This window comes from Telmatherina bonti (genome assembly GCF_933228915.1).
Source record: "Telmatherina bonti genome assembly, chromosome: 7".
NCBI lineage: Eukaryota > Metazoa > Chordata > Actinopteri > Atheriniformes > Telmatherinidae > Telmatherina > Telmatherina bonti.
Genome location: NC_136625.1, coordinates 24,318,256 through 24,333,821, shown reverse-complemented (window position 1 = coordinate 24,333,821; position 15,566 = coordinate 24,318,256). Strand labels below are relative to the sequence as shown.

Here is a 15,566-nt window from a genome sequence, read left to right as displayed (position 1 = left end):
AACTAATGGCCTGTGTCTGTCGAGATGAAGGCAGACTAATTTCAGCCTGTGCTGTCTAACTGTGCCCTCAGCAAGTTTAATTACTTGGCCAAAAAGGAGATGAAACAGTTACTAAGTCAATAGTTGGACGAGGATGTTAATTTAGGAGACTAAAAGATATAAATGCAAGTATTTTTATATAAAAAGTGAGTGCAATTAGGACACGGTTATCAGCATGACAGCAGGAAACAGATCTCTCTGCTGTCATATTGTGGGATGTGTTCTTGTCACTAAAATTTTGAAGGAGTCTGAATATTGTATCATCCATCTCTGATGTATTATAGAGTGTATGCTCTGATCCATGAAAGTCTTATGGTGGAGGGAGGTACCGGAGATCAAAAGTGCGCTACAGACTCAATCTGTGCGTCTTTGGTTGGGGTTTATTGAGGACGAGACTCCCTGATGTTGAGGAAGCTTAACTGCTGCATTCATTGCAAATTGCTTTTGTGAAGCATCTGCTTAATGCCTGAAATACTTGTACATGAGTCTTTATTGATTCTGTTTTTATGTTTATATTGGTTCTTTAAAGCACTCTGCACCCACAACAAACACACTACCAAGCGAAATTACTCAGGTGAAAAAATAGGCCTTGTCTGTTGTTTGCCTGGAGCTTTATTACACAAGCTGTCCTAATAATTAGGAGAAAAAAGGGTGAAAAAAAGGCAGATTTTCAACAGCCAGGGAAGTTTCCTTGCTTTACTGCACTCATTTAAGAGGAAGCAGTAGCACTGGCTATAAATTAATATTAACAACAAAGTCTGCTGTAGCACAAGATCTGCCAGGTATGTAATGTAAGTGCAAGCACATTGACATTGCTAGAGAAGCTAATGATGCAGGTAATTACAGTATTTTACATGAAATGACCAACAAAGAACAGTAAATATAATGTCATGTATAAAAAGAATGCGTGCTTGTGTCTGAGAAGACAGAGGCTTGCTACAATGCAGTTGTACCTTAAATAATATATTGTAAATTGCAACATAAACACAAAACACATGAGACACTCTCACATAAACAACTTTCTAAGCCACCGAACATGTTTTGGTCTCTCATGCTTGGATGGTGCCCAAAAGAAGCCTTGAAGTAAAATGACAAATGAGTCATTTGATGACGCCCCCTCACACAAACGTGTCACCACTTATGAACATCCTACAAGCTGCAACTGTATGCAGTTCTATTCTTGGTAAATCTGATATATTATGCTTAATATTGAACTCAAGCTATGGCAGGAATGGCCACTTACTGTGAGACAATAAATTTAGTTTCCTCGAAAGCACTGATATGGCTACCAAGTCACTGTGGGGCATTTCTTATCATTTATTTCCTGAAAAACTTTAGTCAAGGTTATAGGTACACAAAACATGCTTCAGTCACAGGGTATTAATATAAACTAAGCAAACCCACACAAGCCAACCTTGATGGGCAAAGGGATTAGAGAACACCCACTTCCTCAGTTTCCACTACTCTCTTAATGGCAACCATAACACTGTTATCAATATGATTCTGAAGAGGAGTGAGAAGCAGGTTATATTATGAAAATAATAAGAAAAAAAGCAAGACTTGTGTAGATTGGAAGAAAGTAAGAATATAAAATCAAATATTATTTAGGAAGAAATTCTGAGAGTATAATGACGTTCTGAAAGAGGAGCCTGAGAGAGTACTGCAAACAGAGAAAGAAATGCAGAAACCATGAGACATTTCCACCAGATTGAAGATTGCAGAGTTGCAAGTCCAAGCCTCAAGTCTAAGGAGATCAAACACCCTCTAAAGATAAAGCATTCTTTCTGACAAAGAATGGGAAATAGGAAATGACAGCGAGCTCCCTACAGCGTCCTGCACAATGTTTGTATGGTGTGTGTATGAGTGTGTGAGTAATAAAGAGCTAGATTCTGGACACGACTTTTTGCTTTGTTTTTCCACAGGGCTATAAATCAACATCTAATGCCCACCCACCCCCCACCCCATTTTCAGGCAGTATGCACAGACTCACAAAAGCACACTTCTCACTGTTATTTTGGATTTAGTTCTGGCAAAGTGAATTGACATTTCCTCTTTGCTGTCGTTTAAATCCAGAGAATCTCACAAGAACAAATTTTTCAGTTTGACTTCAGTATGGATGAAGCCAGTGTGATCCTTCATTGAAAAAAAAAAAGAAGCCCAGGGAATAAATAAAAGTCCTTATATATCAATATATATATATATATATATATATATATATATATATATATATATATATATATATATATATATATATATATATATATATATATATATATATATAAGTAAAGAAAAAGAAAATAAACAAAAGGCAGCCATGTGGCCGCACCCATAACTAAGCCATTGTGTTTACAGAAAAACATTTTACTTGTGATGTTCAATTAGATGTGTTCATACAACTTCCTGGCTTTATAAACTGAGAGACTGTGCAGTATTTAGGCAGCGTGGAGCTTCATGCTACTGGACCTGGCTCATAATATAAGATCTAACCATCACAGCAGAACAGTTGAAACAGCACTGAAGTTAGTGGTGCTGGAATCTCAGCTAAATTTATTGTGTCAGATGTGAACATGTGGGGAAACACACTGCCTAACAGTGCATCTCTGAACGAAAGCACAACATATCAGCTCCATGAGTGCGGACATGCATGAAGTCATGCAAACTCACGCACAGACACCTGCGCACAAGCACACTTGCTCCCGCTCGGCTCTACCAAAAAGGATAATATGCAGAGGGTAAAAAAAAAAAAAAAAAAGCACTAAACAACAGAATGCATACATTTTAGAAAACCTGTTAGTTTTGTTGCAATCATGCAGTGTTTCGAAAATAAATAATTAAATTAAAATTTGTATTTGTTTTTGTCATTTAATTTAGAAGATTTAATATGAAAACCTGTAAGCTTTATCAGTCAAAAGTAATCAAATGGGTCTATACAATGTTTTCATATGAAATATCCTGAAAATAACTGACCAAAACAAATACAAATATCTCCCTGACTTAATGCACAATATGATGAAAGAATTAGTATTCAATCGAAAAAAAAATATCCCTGACTGAGCTGCTTTGGAATCAGTAACAAGACATCCTTTGCGACACCATCATAATGCAAGCCATCAGCAAGTTTCATGCTGATGAGATCTGAGCAGAAGGAGCCCCCAACACTGTTGTTAATGATTGAGGGGCTTTGGGAGAAATCATAGCGTTTAGCAAAATTAATTTCCATCAGTATTTTCACATTGAGGCCTGAGAGTTCATTGATTTAATAAAAAGAGGGGTTCAAAGGAGAATAACACTGAAATTATTGAAAAGGATCAGGCTGGAGGCACAGCAGAACACATCCATGAATGCAAGACTGACAGTTTTCTCCGCGGCTGCTTATCTCTGACAAAAGGCCCAGAAACTCATAGCTTTCTCCAAAATCTTCATTCAATGTAATGAATGACCAGCATCGACCAAAATGTTTTTTCCTTGCTACACACACAAAAAAAAAATCCTCATGCGTTGCTCAGATCATTGACATAAATGTGCACACATCTTATGGTGTCGCTTTATCTGCTAGCTGCTGATAACAGCATGTTACGCCACAAAATTTGGCCAGCATGTGAGCTGTTTATGAGTTTGTTAAGGTGACAGGTTGTTGAAGTGTTGCAACCAGGGGACACAGCAATTAGAATTACACTATATTTGGATTACCATGACAACTAAAATGCTGGGGGTGGTGGTATTATTAGTTTATGCCTGCTCGCTGTGCACTCCACTTCATCAGCTTCAAACTTGCTACGCCTCCAGATGTTCCCAGTGTGGAACCTCAATGCCATGCACATCCAAAGCACATACATGCATTTGTGCAGTTGGTGCGTTGTGCCAATACATACGCCCACAGCAGCACACACTCTTGTCTTTGAGGAAAATCTCTGTGTGATAATATCACACGGAGAAAACTTCAAAAAATACACCACAGGTTCAGTTGTGGACTTGGCTTCACTTCAAGAGAAAGAGATTCCCTGTCAGGTACAATCCAAAGACGTGCAAGTAACCATTGCAGAAGCTCTCAGTCAGAAATTTGGAGAAAGAGGAAGCAAAATATTTGCTTCTCTGTGGTGAAGATAAGATGTTTGCTGAAGGCTTGAAGCAAACTTCACTCTTAACGTCCACTAATAAAACAACCTTTATAGATGCTGAACTGGTTCGCACAATGAGAGTCATCATACTTGTGATGTATAGGACTGAGAACAGATTGAAGTTAGCCATTTCAATGTTGTTATGGAAACGAGAACGAGATTTTATGACAAGCAGACACTTATCTGAGTTCAGTTAATGTGCAGTCAATCTGCTCTGCTGTTAATTGCCTCTTTTGTGTAAACTGACCCATGTGCCCCAAATTTCTCTTTGATTTGTTTTTTTTTTTTAAAGCTTTCTTACTTGCTTTCTTTACTTTCTAACTTTTTTCTAAAAGTCCATCCACTTCTATCTGTGTCTTTCCTGATCCTAACACGGTAAATGATGGCGTCACCCTCTCCAGTGAGTTTCACAGGGTGAGGTGGAAGCTACTGTTTTGCTCCCGTGGTCTGGGTTAAGAGCCCACTCACTGAGATAAGAGAGCATTGTTTACTTGGCCCAGCCTTGTTACAACTCCCACACAGACGCACATGGAGAGCTCTACTGCCCGCACTCCACAGCTTTTACTGTCACACTTTCCACAATGTACTGTGACTGTGGTTAGTTATTAAGAACTTCGTAGCCAGTCTTGATTGCACTTCATCATAACGCCAGTCTAAATTTCTCATACTGTGCCCGTAGGCTTTTTGTTCTTGGTTGAACATTTTTTGTATGTATGTAGCAACAGCTTTTTGATGAGCATCCTTGTCAGATTTGCATATTTCCTTCTCACAGCTTTCTCTAATGAGACAGCCAACTGTGCAGTACGCCTTGTATTGTTGTGCGCTTTATTTAATCATCTTCATCACATTTGATCATGTTATATGGTCTTATTGCTGCAGAACTTTTCTGTGCATTGGCTGTCATTTAATTTCATGTATATATGATAAATGGTTATTTCTATTTTATTCCTATAAAGAATGACAGGTTGGTATTATGCATTGATTTGTTTAGACGAGCAGCTCTGAAGCTGCCTTCTTCATGCACAGACTCTATATTGACTTTATGATATTTTTAATGGGTGTCAAAATGAAAACACATTGTTATAAAATCCATTACATGCAGCTCAATTAAAAAAAAAATCATAAAAAACAGGATTTGGATTCAGCAGTTTTTGTCTTTGTCAAATAGCAAGTATTGTCTTCAGCTGTGTGACTGAGTTAATCCCAGTTAGGTCCCAGTTTGGTTTTTTTTTCTTTTGCTGTCACTGTTGACTGATTTGATTTGACTACTTTTAGCCAAAGATATCAATACTGTGTTGTTTCGCTAAGTAATCATTACTTGCATTAGGCTATGGGAAATGCTGTGAATAAAAAACAAAACAAAACAAACAAAAAAAAAAAAACATCAAAGATTTTAAAATTAGTATTTGGAAATATATATGGTCTTCCCTAAAACAGAATAGAAACCACTAAAATCCACATGTTCCTGTTGGAAATGTTCCAATATTGCAATTTACTCTGATACATCAGCTGTAAAAAGTCTATTTTTGTGTTTCTGTCTTGACACATTCATACTCACATTCACACATAAACACCATCGCACTCATCACCTGTCACAGCTCGTGCATCCTGATCATTTTTATCATTTCTTTTACTCACATTCTGAATGCTCAGGTGTCAAAACTTGGAATAACCTGCCACCTACTCCTTCTCCTTTCCTCTCCTCTCTCACAAAGTCTCCATCATTATCACCATCAGTTTACGTACCGGTACTTCATGCCAGTCAGCTTGGCAGTGGACTCCTTGAGGTTGTGGTGGTAGCGATGGGTGAAGGAGCCCAGGCTGCGAGCTATCAGAGCCACTGTGCGGAAGCGGGCACGGGCATGACTAGTTGTGTTGGGGCTGGTGGCATTCTGCTTGCTGTGCTCGCCGTTTCGCGGGGCCTTAAGCCCGTGGTCCGTACATGCAAAGGACACCTGCATGGTGAAGCAACAAAGGCCACTAGTTGCTCCAAGAACCACAAAGCTTTGTTTGTGTCCTTACGTTGCTTTGCAGCCTTTTTTTTTTTTTTTATGTCTGTTGAGATTATGTTTTAGTCTTTGTTGTTACTTGAATCTGAAATTCAGAGGTCCAGTCCTGTTCTGTTTAATGCTGCGGAATTTCATAAGAAAATTACAGGAGGGAATTATGTAATGATAAGCTTATTCAGCTTCTTTTAAAGAGAAGAATCCCAAACCTATGCAACCTCAACATTGGACATATCAGGGGTGTAGTCTTGGCCAGTTTGTCAGGAGCTGGGACGGCGATCCTGAGCTGGTCTGACTGCACCTAAAAATATGAGAGAGGGTGGAGATGAAGGGAGAAGGATGAAGAAGAAGCACCGAATGAGTTGCTTGGAGAGAGGTCCAACTGAGAAGAAAACTTGACTAGAGATAAACTCTAGCCCAACCAGAACAAAAAAAAGACTATGACCAAAAAGCTCGTTGTGTTTTCTGCATCTGTGCTGTTTTTGCCAGCTTAACACCTCCTGCTCACATCTCAGAGCTCCTTCAACATATCATAGTGAAAAATGAGCTCAATTCTGCCCCAGTTTTTTCTGTCATTCAAGCTTCTTTTTCTTTCTTTGCCTGTCTTATACCATTTCCATCCCCTATTTGTAAATAAGATACTCTAACTCAAATCTTGTAGGTTCTGTCTCTTTCACACTTTATGCTGCATCTTTTAGAGATGCCTTTTTTATGTCAGGCTGCCAAGAGCTGTAGATGTCAAGAGAGTCTTTCTTGCCCTCCGACTGCAACTAAACATTTTTGTTAAACACCTGTAGTGAGGAGAGTTACACTGCACCACCACATTGTGATGTTGACACTGCACAGGCACATGCACATCATCATAGACACTTGCATTCCTGCCACATGTCTTAAAAAGAAGGTAAAGAAGTGGATTGATTGCAGATTTTAAAAAAAACAAAAAACTGCATGCACAAATATTTTTTGGCAGGTCGGTGCATTTGTTTCCATTCACAACAGACACATACAAACCAAATTTGAAGTTATACAAGTGATCTTACACAGTGAGCTGCCAGCGATCATTAAGAAAGACGGACGAAGCAGAATTGATTCATGTCTGCTCTGCTACAACTTTGAGTGGAATCGAGCAGTTTTACACACAGAGCAAATGTCCCACACAGATCTGCCTCCCGACAGAGGAAGTATGACCCTGCAGATGTCCTCAGACCAAGCAAAAACCCTTGTCCCGTCCCCAAAGTCCTCAAGGAAGTCGCACAGCTTTTTCTGGTCCCCAGCTTTGCACCAAGATAGCTCTGTCTGATAAAGGGACCCTGGAACGGTAGCGAACAAGCAGAGTGGAGGAGGAGAACAGAGAATCCATGGTACCTCACTTCAGGGAGAGGAGGACAGATGCAGTGAGGAGGCGAAGAGCAGCATGTGTTTGAGCGCAGAGAGCGAGCCAGTCACTGAATGAGGAGGGGGTGGGGGTGGATGATGGTGGGGGGAGAAAGAGAAGAAGAAAGAGACACAGAGAGATAGAGAGAGGGAGAGAGAGAGAGAAAGAGAAAAAAGAGAGAGAAAGTCTGTGTATATAAGCGACTGGCTCTGACTGAGTGGCTGGAAGAACTGCAGTGCTTTCCACTATGGCGCCACACACAGAGAGGAAGAGAGAACGGTAGATTCTGAATGGAAATCATGACAGCTGAGCTGACTTGATGTATGGTGTGTGCCCTCTTTCTTAAAGAAATCCACCCCAGGCAGAATGCAAAGGTGGCTGAAGCTGGTTAATTACATGAACTCTCATGCGAGCAATCCCTGGCACGTTCACTTGACTGGACATTGTACTGGCCAGCCCAGCTGTCTCTGATCTGCTATAAGAATACTCTTTTTAAAAGAGCTATTTTAATCATTTCACAAGCATCCATGACCAATCTATATTCCACTCAAACAACATGACAACTCTACATCTTTTGTGAAAAAATTCCAATTCGTAGTTCACTCCAGCCGTGTAAAAAAGGACCTTCTGACTTCTCAGAGCAGATGAAAAATACAGATCAGTTGAAGTGATACAGTGCAATAGAGCATAAAAACCACTGAACAGAGCTCTGCCTTACTTTCCTCCCCCACGTAGCAGTTATGTGACAATGCCAAATGTTATGGTTCATTGAACATCCACACACCTCGAGGCCGACATAGCTTTATTTAGATCATTGTGATTGGGTTTGATAAGAGTAGAAATCAGTTCAGGAAGCCTGTCATTTTAAAGAGTTTATACTGTTTTTGCCTACTTCACATTACTATAACAACTCACATTCTGTTTAATAAGCTTTGTTTTCATACAGAGATAAATGCATGCTTGGTAAAAGACTAATCTAAAGATCATTGTGAGTGGACACATGACCGATCCAAAATGGAAATGGACAAATACTTATTATTTGCATATGTCAAACTGATTTTTAAAGGGTTTAAGTGATTGAAGACAGGTCTGGGCGTTTTGGGCAGCACAGTCCTCTGTGGAGAAAAATAATCATACTCCCAGTTTGATGAGGACTGGGCTTTGGAGCTTTGCAGACCATTTGTTCTACTATACATTAAACTACTGAAATGTTGCAAAACAATTTAAAAAGCTAGTCTGTAGGAGCATTTTGGAAGATGGCGTTTCATCATGCTGCAGCTGAGGTTTGTATTTAAACTGAAGACCTGCAGGGTGTTCAGAATTAATCCCTGTAATGTGTCTTATATGCAGCTTTCCTTTGAACTTCGTGTTGTTCATGGGAACATCTCAGTCTGAATTGATTTTTTTTTTAGGCTAAAGAGTTTTTAGAAAAAAAAATACCATTCAGAAAAGACCAAAATATCCAAACTCTTACAGAATGAAAGCATTCTGGACTTTTCAAGCCCCTTAATGCAACTTAACAGTGTTTTTTCTTCTATTTTGCCTCCAGTTGTTAGCGCATACATTTAGTTGGATTTGGAGAATCTGAACTCTCAAAGCTCAGGCGGAAGTAACTCTAAAGACATCATCAAGGGTATTTTTGCAAACTGCGGAATGCTCCCTCCAGGGCCATAGCAAACTATTCTCATAGCCGTTTGCTTTCTGGGGGCACGTTAAATGATTTTGATATAGAAAACTGGTACATGCCTGCCCCTTTAAATCACATAGCCTCCCAGCATATACTGCAAGAAACAGTCTTTGCTTCGTTGCTGCCATTTCCACATATTTTTTCCCTCCAGCAAAGCTTGTTTTGGCCATAGCACATAATTCTGCAATGCTCTCGAGAGGTAACTAAGCAGCTACATGATGCTGCAAACATACTTCTAAGTGTCACCAGCACCTTCAAGGCTTCTATTTTCTCTGTTGATCCCATTTAAAAGTGTGTCAGTCAGAAGCGTTAGCTAGAGCTGTCACATTCTCAGCTGGAATCCCCAGAGGTTGATTATATTATTACCCTGAGGCAAACCACTCTGCTTTAACAGCTCCAGAGAGAGCCTGTAACAGACTTCTGAAACTGTTGCTAAACCTCCAGAAGGTAAGTGTGCCCTTGTCAATATGTGCAACCATGATGCTACACTTGGGAAAACATGAATCCGCTTACAAAAATCTAAACCTAGATTTCCAAGAGGAAGAACATAGCAATTCCCATGTCGCTCTAAATTACTATGTCAATTTGTAGTAGTAAAGTAGTGATCTTTCTTCTCACTGCTACCAAAATGCAGCCCTCAGTAATATTAGATCACTGCCCTGTAAACAATCTCTTGCAAGATTTTTGTGTGGCACATTTATATTCATTTTCAAAAGACTATTCAGCTAATGCATCATTTTTAATCAACACTAACCTTAGTAATAATAATAAAATTGCAATAAAAAATAAATAAGTAAATAATTGTAATCATGATAAAAAAGAGGGGAAACCTTTCCAAGTAATCTATGATGTCACTGCTGCAGCAAATCCACCTCTGCTCTACTCAATTACTTCTTCCTCTTTGCATCGTTTCTCTGTCTTTCTCTCCTCTCCGCCTTCCTTACACCAGCACACTTCTGCAACGCCGTCGTCTTTTTTGTTCTGTGCTGCAGATTAAACCAAGAGCAGAAGTCATTATGATGCACAGTGCATACAACACCACAAAGTGAGCACTGGTTGTTTAATCCGTCTTAATGCCGACTTAGTGTTGACAGAATGACCACATTTATTAAGCTGCACATCACTCCCTGTATATAAGCAAATTTACATAAAATGTTTATAAAGGAGGCTGACTCAGTGTCACATACAAGGACAGAATACTGTATGAAGTTTTGACGGAAGAAGCAAGGTCAGCCATCAGAACCATCACTTCTGTCATCATTGTCTGACACTTTGAATACACAGAAGTGACACTAACAACTGCTGACATCTTTTTTGTGTCAGCCCCTGTTGATGCCTCCTGCCCTCTCCAACTTATGTTAGTGCCCAGCAGACATGTGGCCTCATGGTGTGATACTGAATAACAGAGTGGCAAGAAAGGCAGAGGAGTTTATTTCCAGTTGTGAATCCCCTAATGGTTTGTAGGTGAGGAACAGTGTGAGTACCTGCTGAATATAAACTGGGGGGTAAATGGATAATAATACATATTTGGAGATTCAGTCAACCAGTATAGGGTAAAAGCCTGATCTGAATGTGTTTAGTTATGACTGCATCTGCCTGATATTACGTGAGAAAAGAAAACTTTATTGATGTTGAGTAAATAACACAATGGAGGCAATGGAGGTGAAATAAAACTGAATTTGAAATAGAGATATATTTGGAAACCATAAATGTACATAAGTGTAAAATATATAATTATCTAATGAACAGAGAAAATAAATGTCCACGTGGACTGATGAAACTAGTAGTGTCTATCCAAACAAAATTAGTTACCAACCATGAAACTATCAATCTCTGATGGGGAAAAATAGTCTAATATAAACACATGGAATGTGTGTATTGTGATACTACAAGTAAGTGGGTTTGATATTATGTCACTGTCCTGCTAAAAGCAGAAAAAGAAGGCTGCCATTTTCTATGTGCATTATGTACAAATGTTTGAATGAGATCTGATCAATTCTGGCATTCTGGAAACTACTGAAAGGGGGTAAATTCAAGTAATCCTAGAGCTTAAAAAGCAAGCGCGATTGCAGTGATAAAAAATTATATCAACCAATGGTTCCTAAAAACCTAACAGGCTTCTTTTTCTCCATATGTTGCAGAACACTTAAGTAACTTGGCGTGATACAAAGTGGGGACATTAATACTGAGTCCAACAGTCAAATGCATCATCTACTGACATATTTCTGCCTTGTTAGTGTACAGAAAAAAAGAAAGAAAAAAAAAGGCCAATTTCCACCTATTGCTAAGCTAACACTCTTACAGCTTAATGTTAGCATGTTTATGGGAAAAAAGAAAATCTCTGCAGCCATATATCCTGCCATTTATTTCCACTGAAAACCTAAAGTAAACTGATCTAAGAAACAAAAGAACAATTGTGGAAAGACACACAATTTATTAATACAACAGATCATTCCAATTAGCCTATCCTTTAATGGCTCTCTGCTTTGATAATCAGCTCAGTCATTAAGACCTTCTTCACTAATTGTGCTGAATTTTTTCCATGTCTCTGTGAAGCATTTCAAATCACTCTGTTGCTGAATTGTGCTACACAAATACACTTGCCATGCTTTGCCTTGAAATATGTTCAAGTCAATGAGTACAAAGCCCTGCAAATGTCGATTTAAGTGTCTTTAAACATCAAGTCTATTACAAAGGGTGATTAGTTATGTATTATGAAGGCATTAGACATTTAACAGGATACTGCGACTAATTAATGTTTAATCCTTATTTTCTGTCGTTCATAAATTATACAAGCTTGACTCAACAAGCATACTGTTGGGGCAGAAAATTCATGGTTAATTATAGGAGTTGGAAAAAGTTGCCCAAATAAACATGGTTTTTCCAATTTTGATGTTGCAATTTTGAACTGTTGCAAACATTCTTTCTAAAAGTTGTACTTCTAAAATAAGACAACATATAATGGCACAAACTGGCAAGCATAAGCACATACAACTCCTTCCAAACAGCACATCCTACCTGTAGACCATGCTGCCACAAAGAGGAGCAGATGCCTGAAAAAAATGGCTGTGCACATGGAAAGGTTCTTCTATACTTTGCTGTCCCTGGAGTGTGCTGCTTTCAAAACTTCCTGGAAGGCAGCTAGAAGGACTTGAGGGGCACATCCTAGCTCCTGCCCCCTGCCTCAGCTGGACGGAACTAGGGCAGCGGTCCAGTCTCGGCCCCCCTCTCTGTCTGGACACAGGGATCTCACTACAGGCTGCCTTGAGATACATGTTTTACACTGGTTGATGGGACTCTTTCTTTTGTTAGCAAATCCCTCCAGTATATTTAGTCCTTCATGTGCATCCCTGCGAATGCAACACAATGCCGATCATGTGAAGCAGTAGGGGGGATATCTGTCTGTGGTTATATTGCTGGAGTGTATCTATCATGCCTCTGGGCTCACAGAGTGATTTCAAGTATTAGCCTGACACAATTTCCATCGATGCATCAAAATACATGCACAGCTTGACAAAGCCAGTACAGCAGACAAACATATAAATAAACTTAACACACAAACAGCATCAAATGGGATAGTAAACATGGCGCCAGCAAACAGCTGCACCATACCTGTGATGTCAACTTTATTCTTAGATGAAGAGCAAATTACAAAACAAAGGCGGCTTTTGTTCGAGCTCCTGTTAGCTTCAGCTAGATAAGCCTGATTGTGTGCCAAATAAAGTTACAGAGATATTTTTCTACGCTTGTCCAAAATATCTTCTTGATGCATTTATTTTACGTAACCAATTCAAGCAGGAGCTAAGAACGAAACGTGATCCACCAGGTCGCGCTTGAGTAATTTATTAAATGATGACAGGCACTCAACTCCTGGTATCTGAATGACACGGGTTGAATGAGACTACAGAAGTATCAGGATCACTTTAAAGGTCAGATCTGAATATTTTAATCTTCAGGTCTTAATGTACACTTCCTTAAGTACAAAACTGTTTAACTCTCCTTTAAGGAGGATAGGTGGTTTGCACAGGTGTTTGACTGTCTGCTGGTGGGTGGGGCATGGCACAAGTTGAAGCTGACTAACCTTTTCATGTGGAACTGGATCTAGATCTATATTCTGTACTTTTTTTTTATTTAAAAGATGATAAATATAAAGGAGACAAACTTGTTTTTCATGACTAGCAATGAAGACCCTCAATGTGGACAGATCTGGTAGTCTTGTGGCCAAAGATAGCTTTGGACAAGCTGAGTGTGTCTAACTGTGTGGTTGCTGCCAAAACCCAGGTCTACATGACACCCTAGTCAATTAAACCTTGTTGTAAAGATAAAAAAAAACAACCCAAAAAAATCTACAGACTCAAATGGAGTAGAATCTAACATAAATATGTTAGAATATGTTTGAGAATGTAACATGATTAAAACTTAGTTACAATAAGCCAGTAGAGGCCTTGTTCCTTTGTCTGTATTTTCAGCAATGTGAAGTGCATGCATGAGTGAACAAGGCTTCAGTGGGGCTTACCTATTCTCATTATTCCAATGGGTAATTGGCCCTTTCTGAATGACCATGTATCATGAATTTTGTTGGGATTTTACAAGCTTTCAGTGAATTTAACTTGTTCACAGCCCACAACCATCATTTTGCTGTCATGACAGGCCAGATTAAACAAGGGGGGGAAATAAAGCAAAAAAAAAAAAAAAAATGGAAATAAAAATACAAAAAACAAACAAACTTGTGCATGGCATATCTGCACCTCACATTTTGACTGTAGAATGCAATGTGCCCAGGTCCTATCTGAAACAGTGACAGACTGTCTTTGCACTAATTTAGACAAAAAGTTCAGATTTTCTGATTTTTTTTCTGTGTTCAAATGTTTTTGGACCCTGCACTTCAGGCTGGCCCCCCTCCCAAGCCTTGTCTAAGTCCTCATCCTTTTGGGAAACCATGACATTACAATCTGACCATTACGTTGTCAGTTGCCACTTAAAGATGAGCTGTATGATCTGACCTACATCCTTACATGCTGACATGATGAGTGCAAAGCTGCAGGTAGGAAGTTAGTGGAGGCTGGTTGCTAATCTGTTTCAGAATAATTTACAGTGTGTCTGAGTTACAAAAGAAAAAAGACAACTCAGGTTCACAGTCTTCTATCAGCAAAACCTTTCTTTTAGTCCTGTCACAAATAACATGCAACCAGGAAATTGAGGAGCACAATATTTAGAGGTGCTTGTTTGTCTGACCAGATGCCCTGTTCTCACTTTATTAGTGTGTTCCCTGACTCACGAGTTACCTTTACTTCTAGTCTCCTGCCATCGATGAAATGAGGTCCTATATTCCAGATATTCCGATATTCTTATATTCTCCTGTGGGTCTCTAATGCATCTGGACTGCCCTCCAGAGCTTCCTGCATGCCCTACAGACTGGAAATTAGCGTTGTGCATCTGGTTCTTCATCATTAAGAAAACGTCAAGGTTTATTTCAATTGCTATGTTAGTAAGTCGGACTAATTTGGTCACGGACATGGCTAAATGATTGAAAAATAGTATGCATAAAGAACATAATTGTATCAACTTAAACACGAGTAATATTCTCTTGGTTAGCAATACATGTCTGCCCTCCAGTGGACAAAGAACATGCAGCTGGTAGATCAATGAATTCCAGTTTGTTTCACATCTGCATATCAAACCTGAGAAGCCGAACCATATTATTTTTATACTTTTGTACTTTTATTATCTCCGAAAGAAGGAAAATGAAGTGTTATTATTGCCCAGCCCACCCTGGCCTTGGCACACACTGACCCTACATACCAACAGGCCATCAGTCATTCACAGGTCTGAGAAAATTTAATGTTCTAAAAATAAATATAAGATAGATGCAAACTGAGAGCACCTCTGTCAGCTGTGCCCTCCCCATTCATTGTCTCTGTCAGGCGGAAGATGCATAGCTTGTAGTCTATTTCAATGCCCTGAATTGTGAGGTCTTTTCTTCACTGTTTGCCCCCACAATCAGTGACTCATCCACTCAGTGTGACTACAGCAAGAAGCAAGTAATTCTGCCAGAAACTCAAAATCTAAAAGTTGAATCCAAATGCCTTAAATTGCTGTCAAAAATATCAATGGTTACTTGGTTTTCACTGCAGATGTTTGGCGATAACGAGGAGCTATTTTACCACAATGCTGTTGCTGCTGAAGGTGATTCTACAAATCGTCGGCTGTTTTTCTTTTCTTTTCTTTTTTTTTTTTTTGCCCTTTATGACTTAATGTGTGTTTAATAAAAAATGGCTTGGTTTTATTGTTTATATATATTTTGCTCATTTGATTTTATATTTAAATAATGATGGGACCAG

The 15,566-nt window shown here is 39.1% G+C and overlaps 1 protein-coding gene across 1 annotated transcript in view; it reads right to left on the bottom strand.

Annotated features, from left to right (window-relative positions):
* kcnab1b (potassium voltage-gated channel subfamily A regulatory beta subunit 1b) overlaps positions 1-12,500 on the bottom strand; it is a gene marked incomplete at its 5' end in the record, with an annotated part of 37,738 nt that extends 25,238 nt beyond the window's left edge. Inside the window, one exon of the mRNA XM_079243177.1 lies at positions 12,244-12,500. Coding sequence (XP_079099303.1) covers positions 12,244-12,500 — 257 coding nt within the window. The remainder of the gene's footprint in view (positions 1-12,243) is intronic.
* Positions 12,501-15,566: the final 3,066 nt, after the last annotated feature.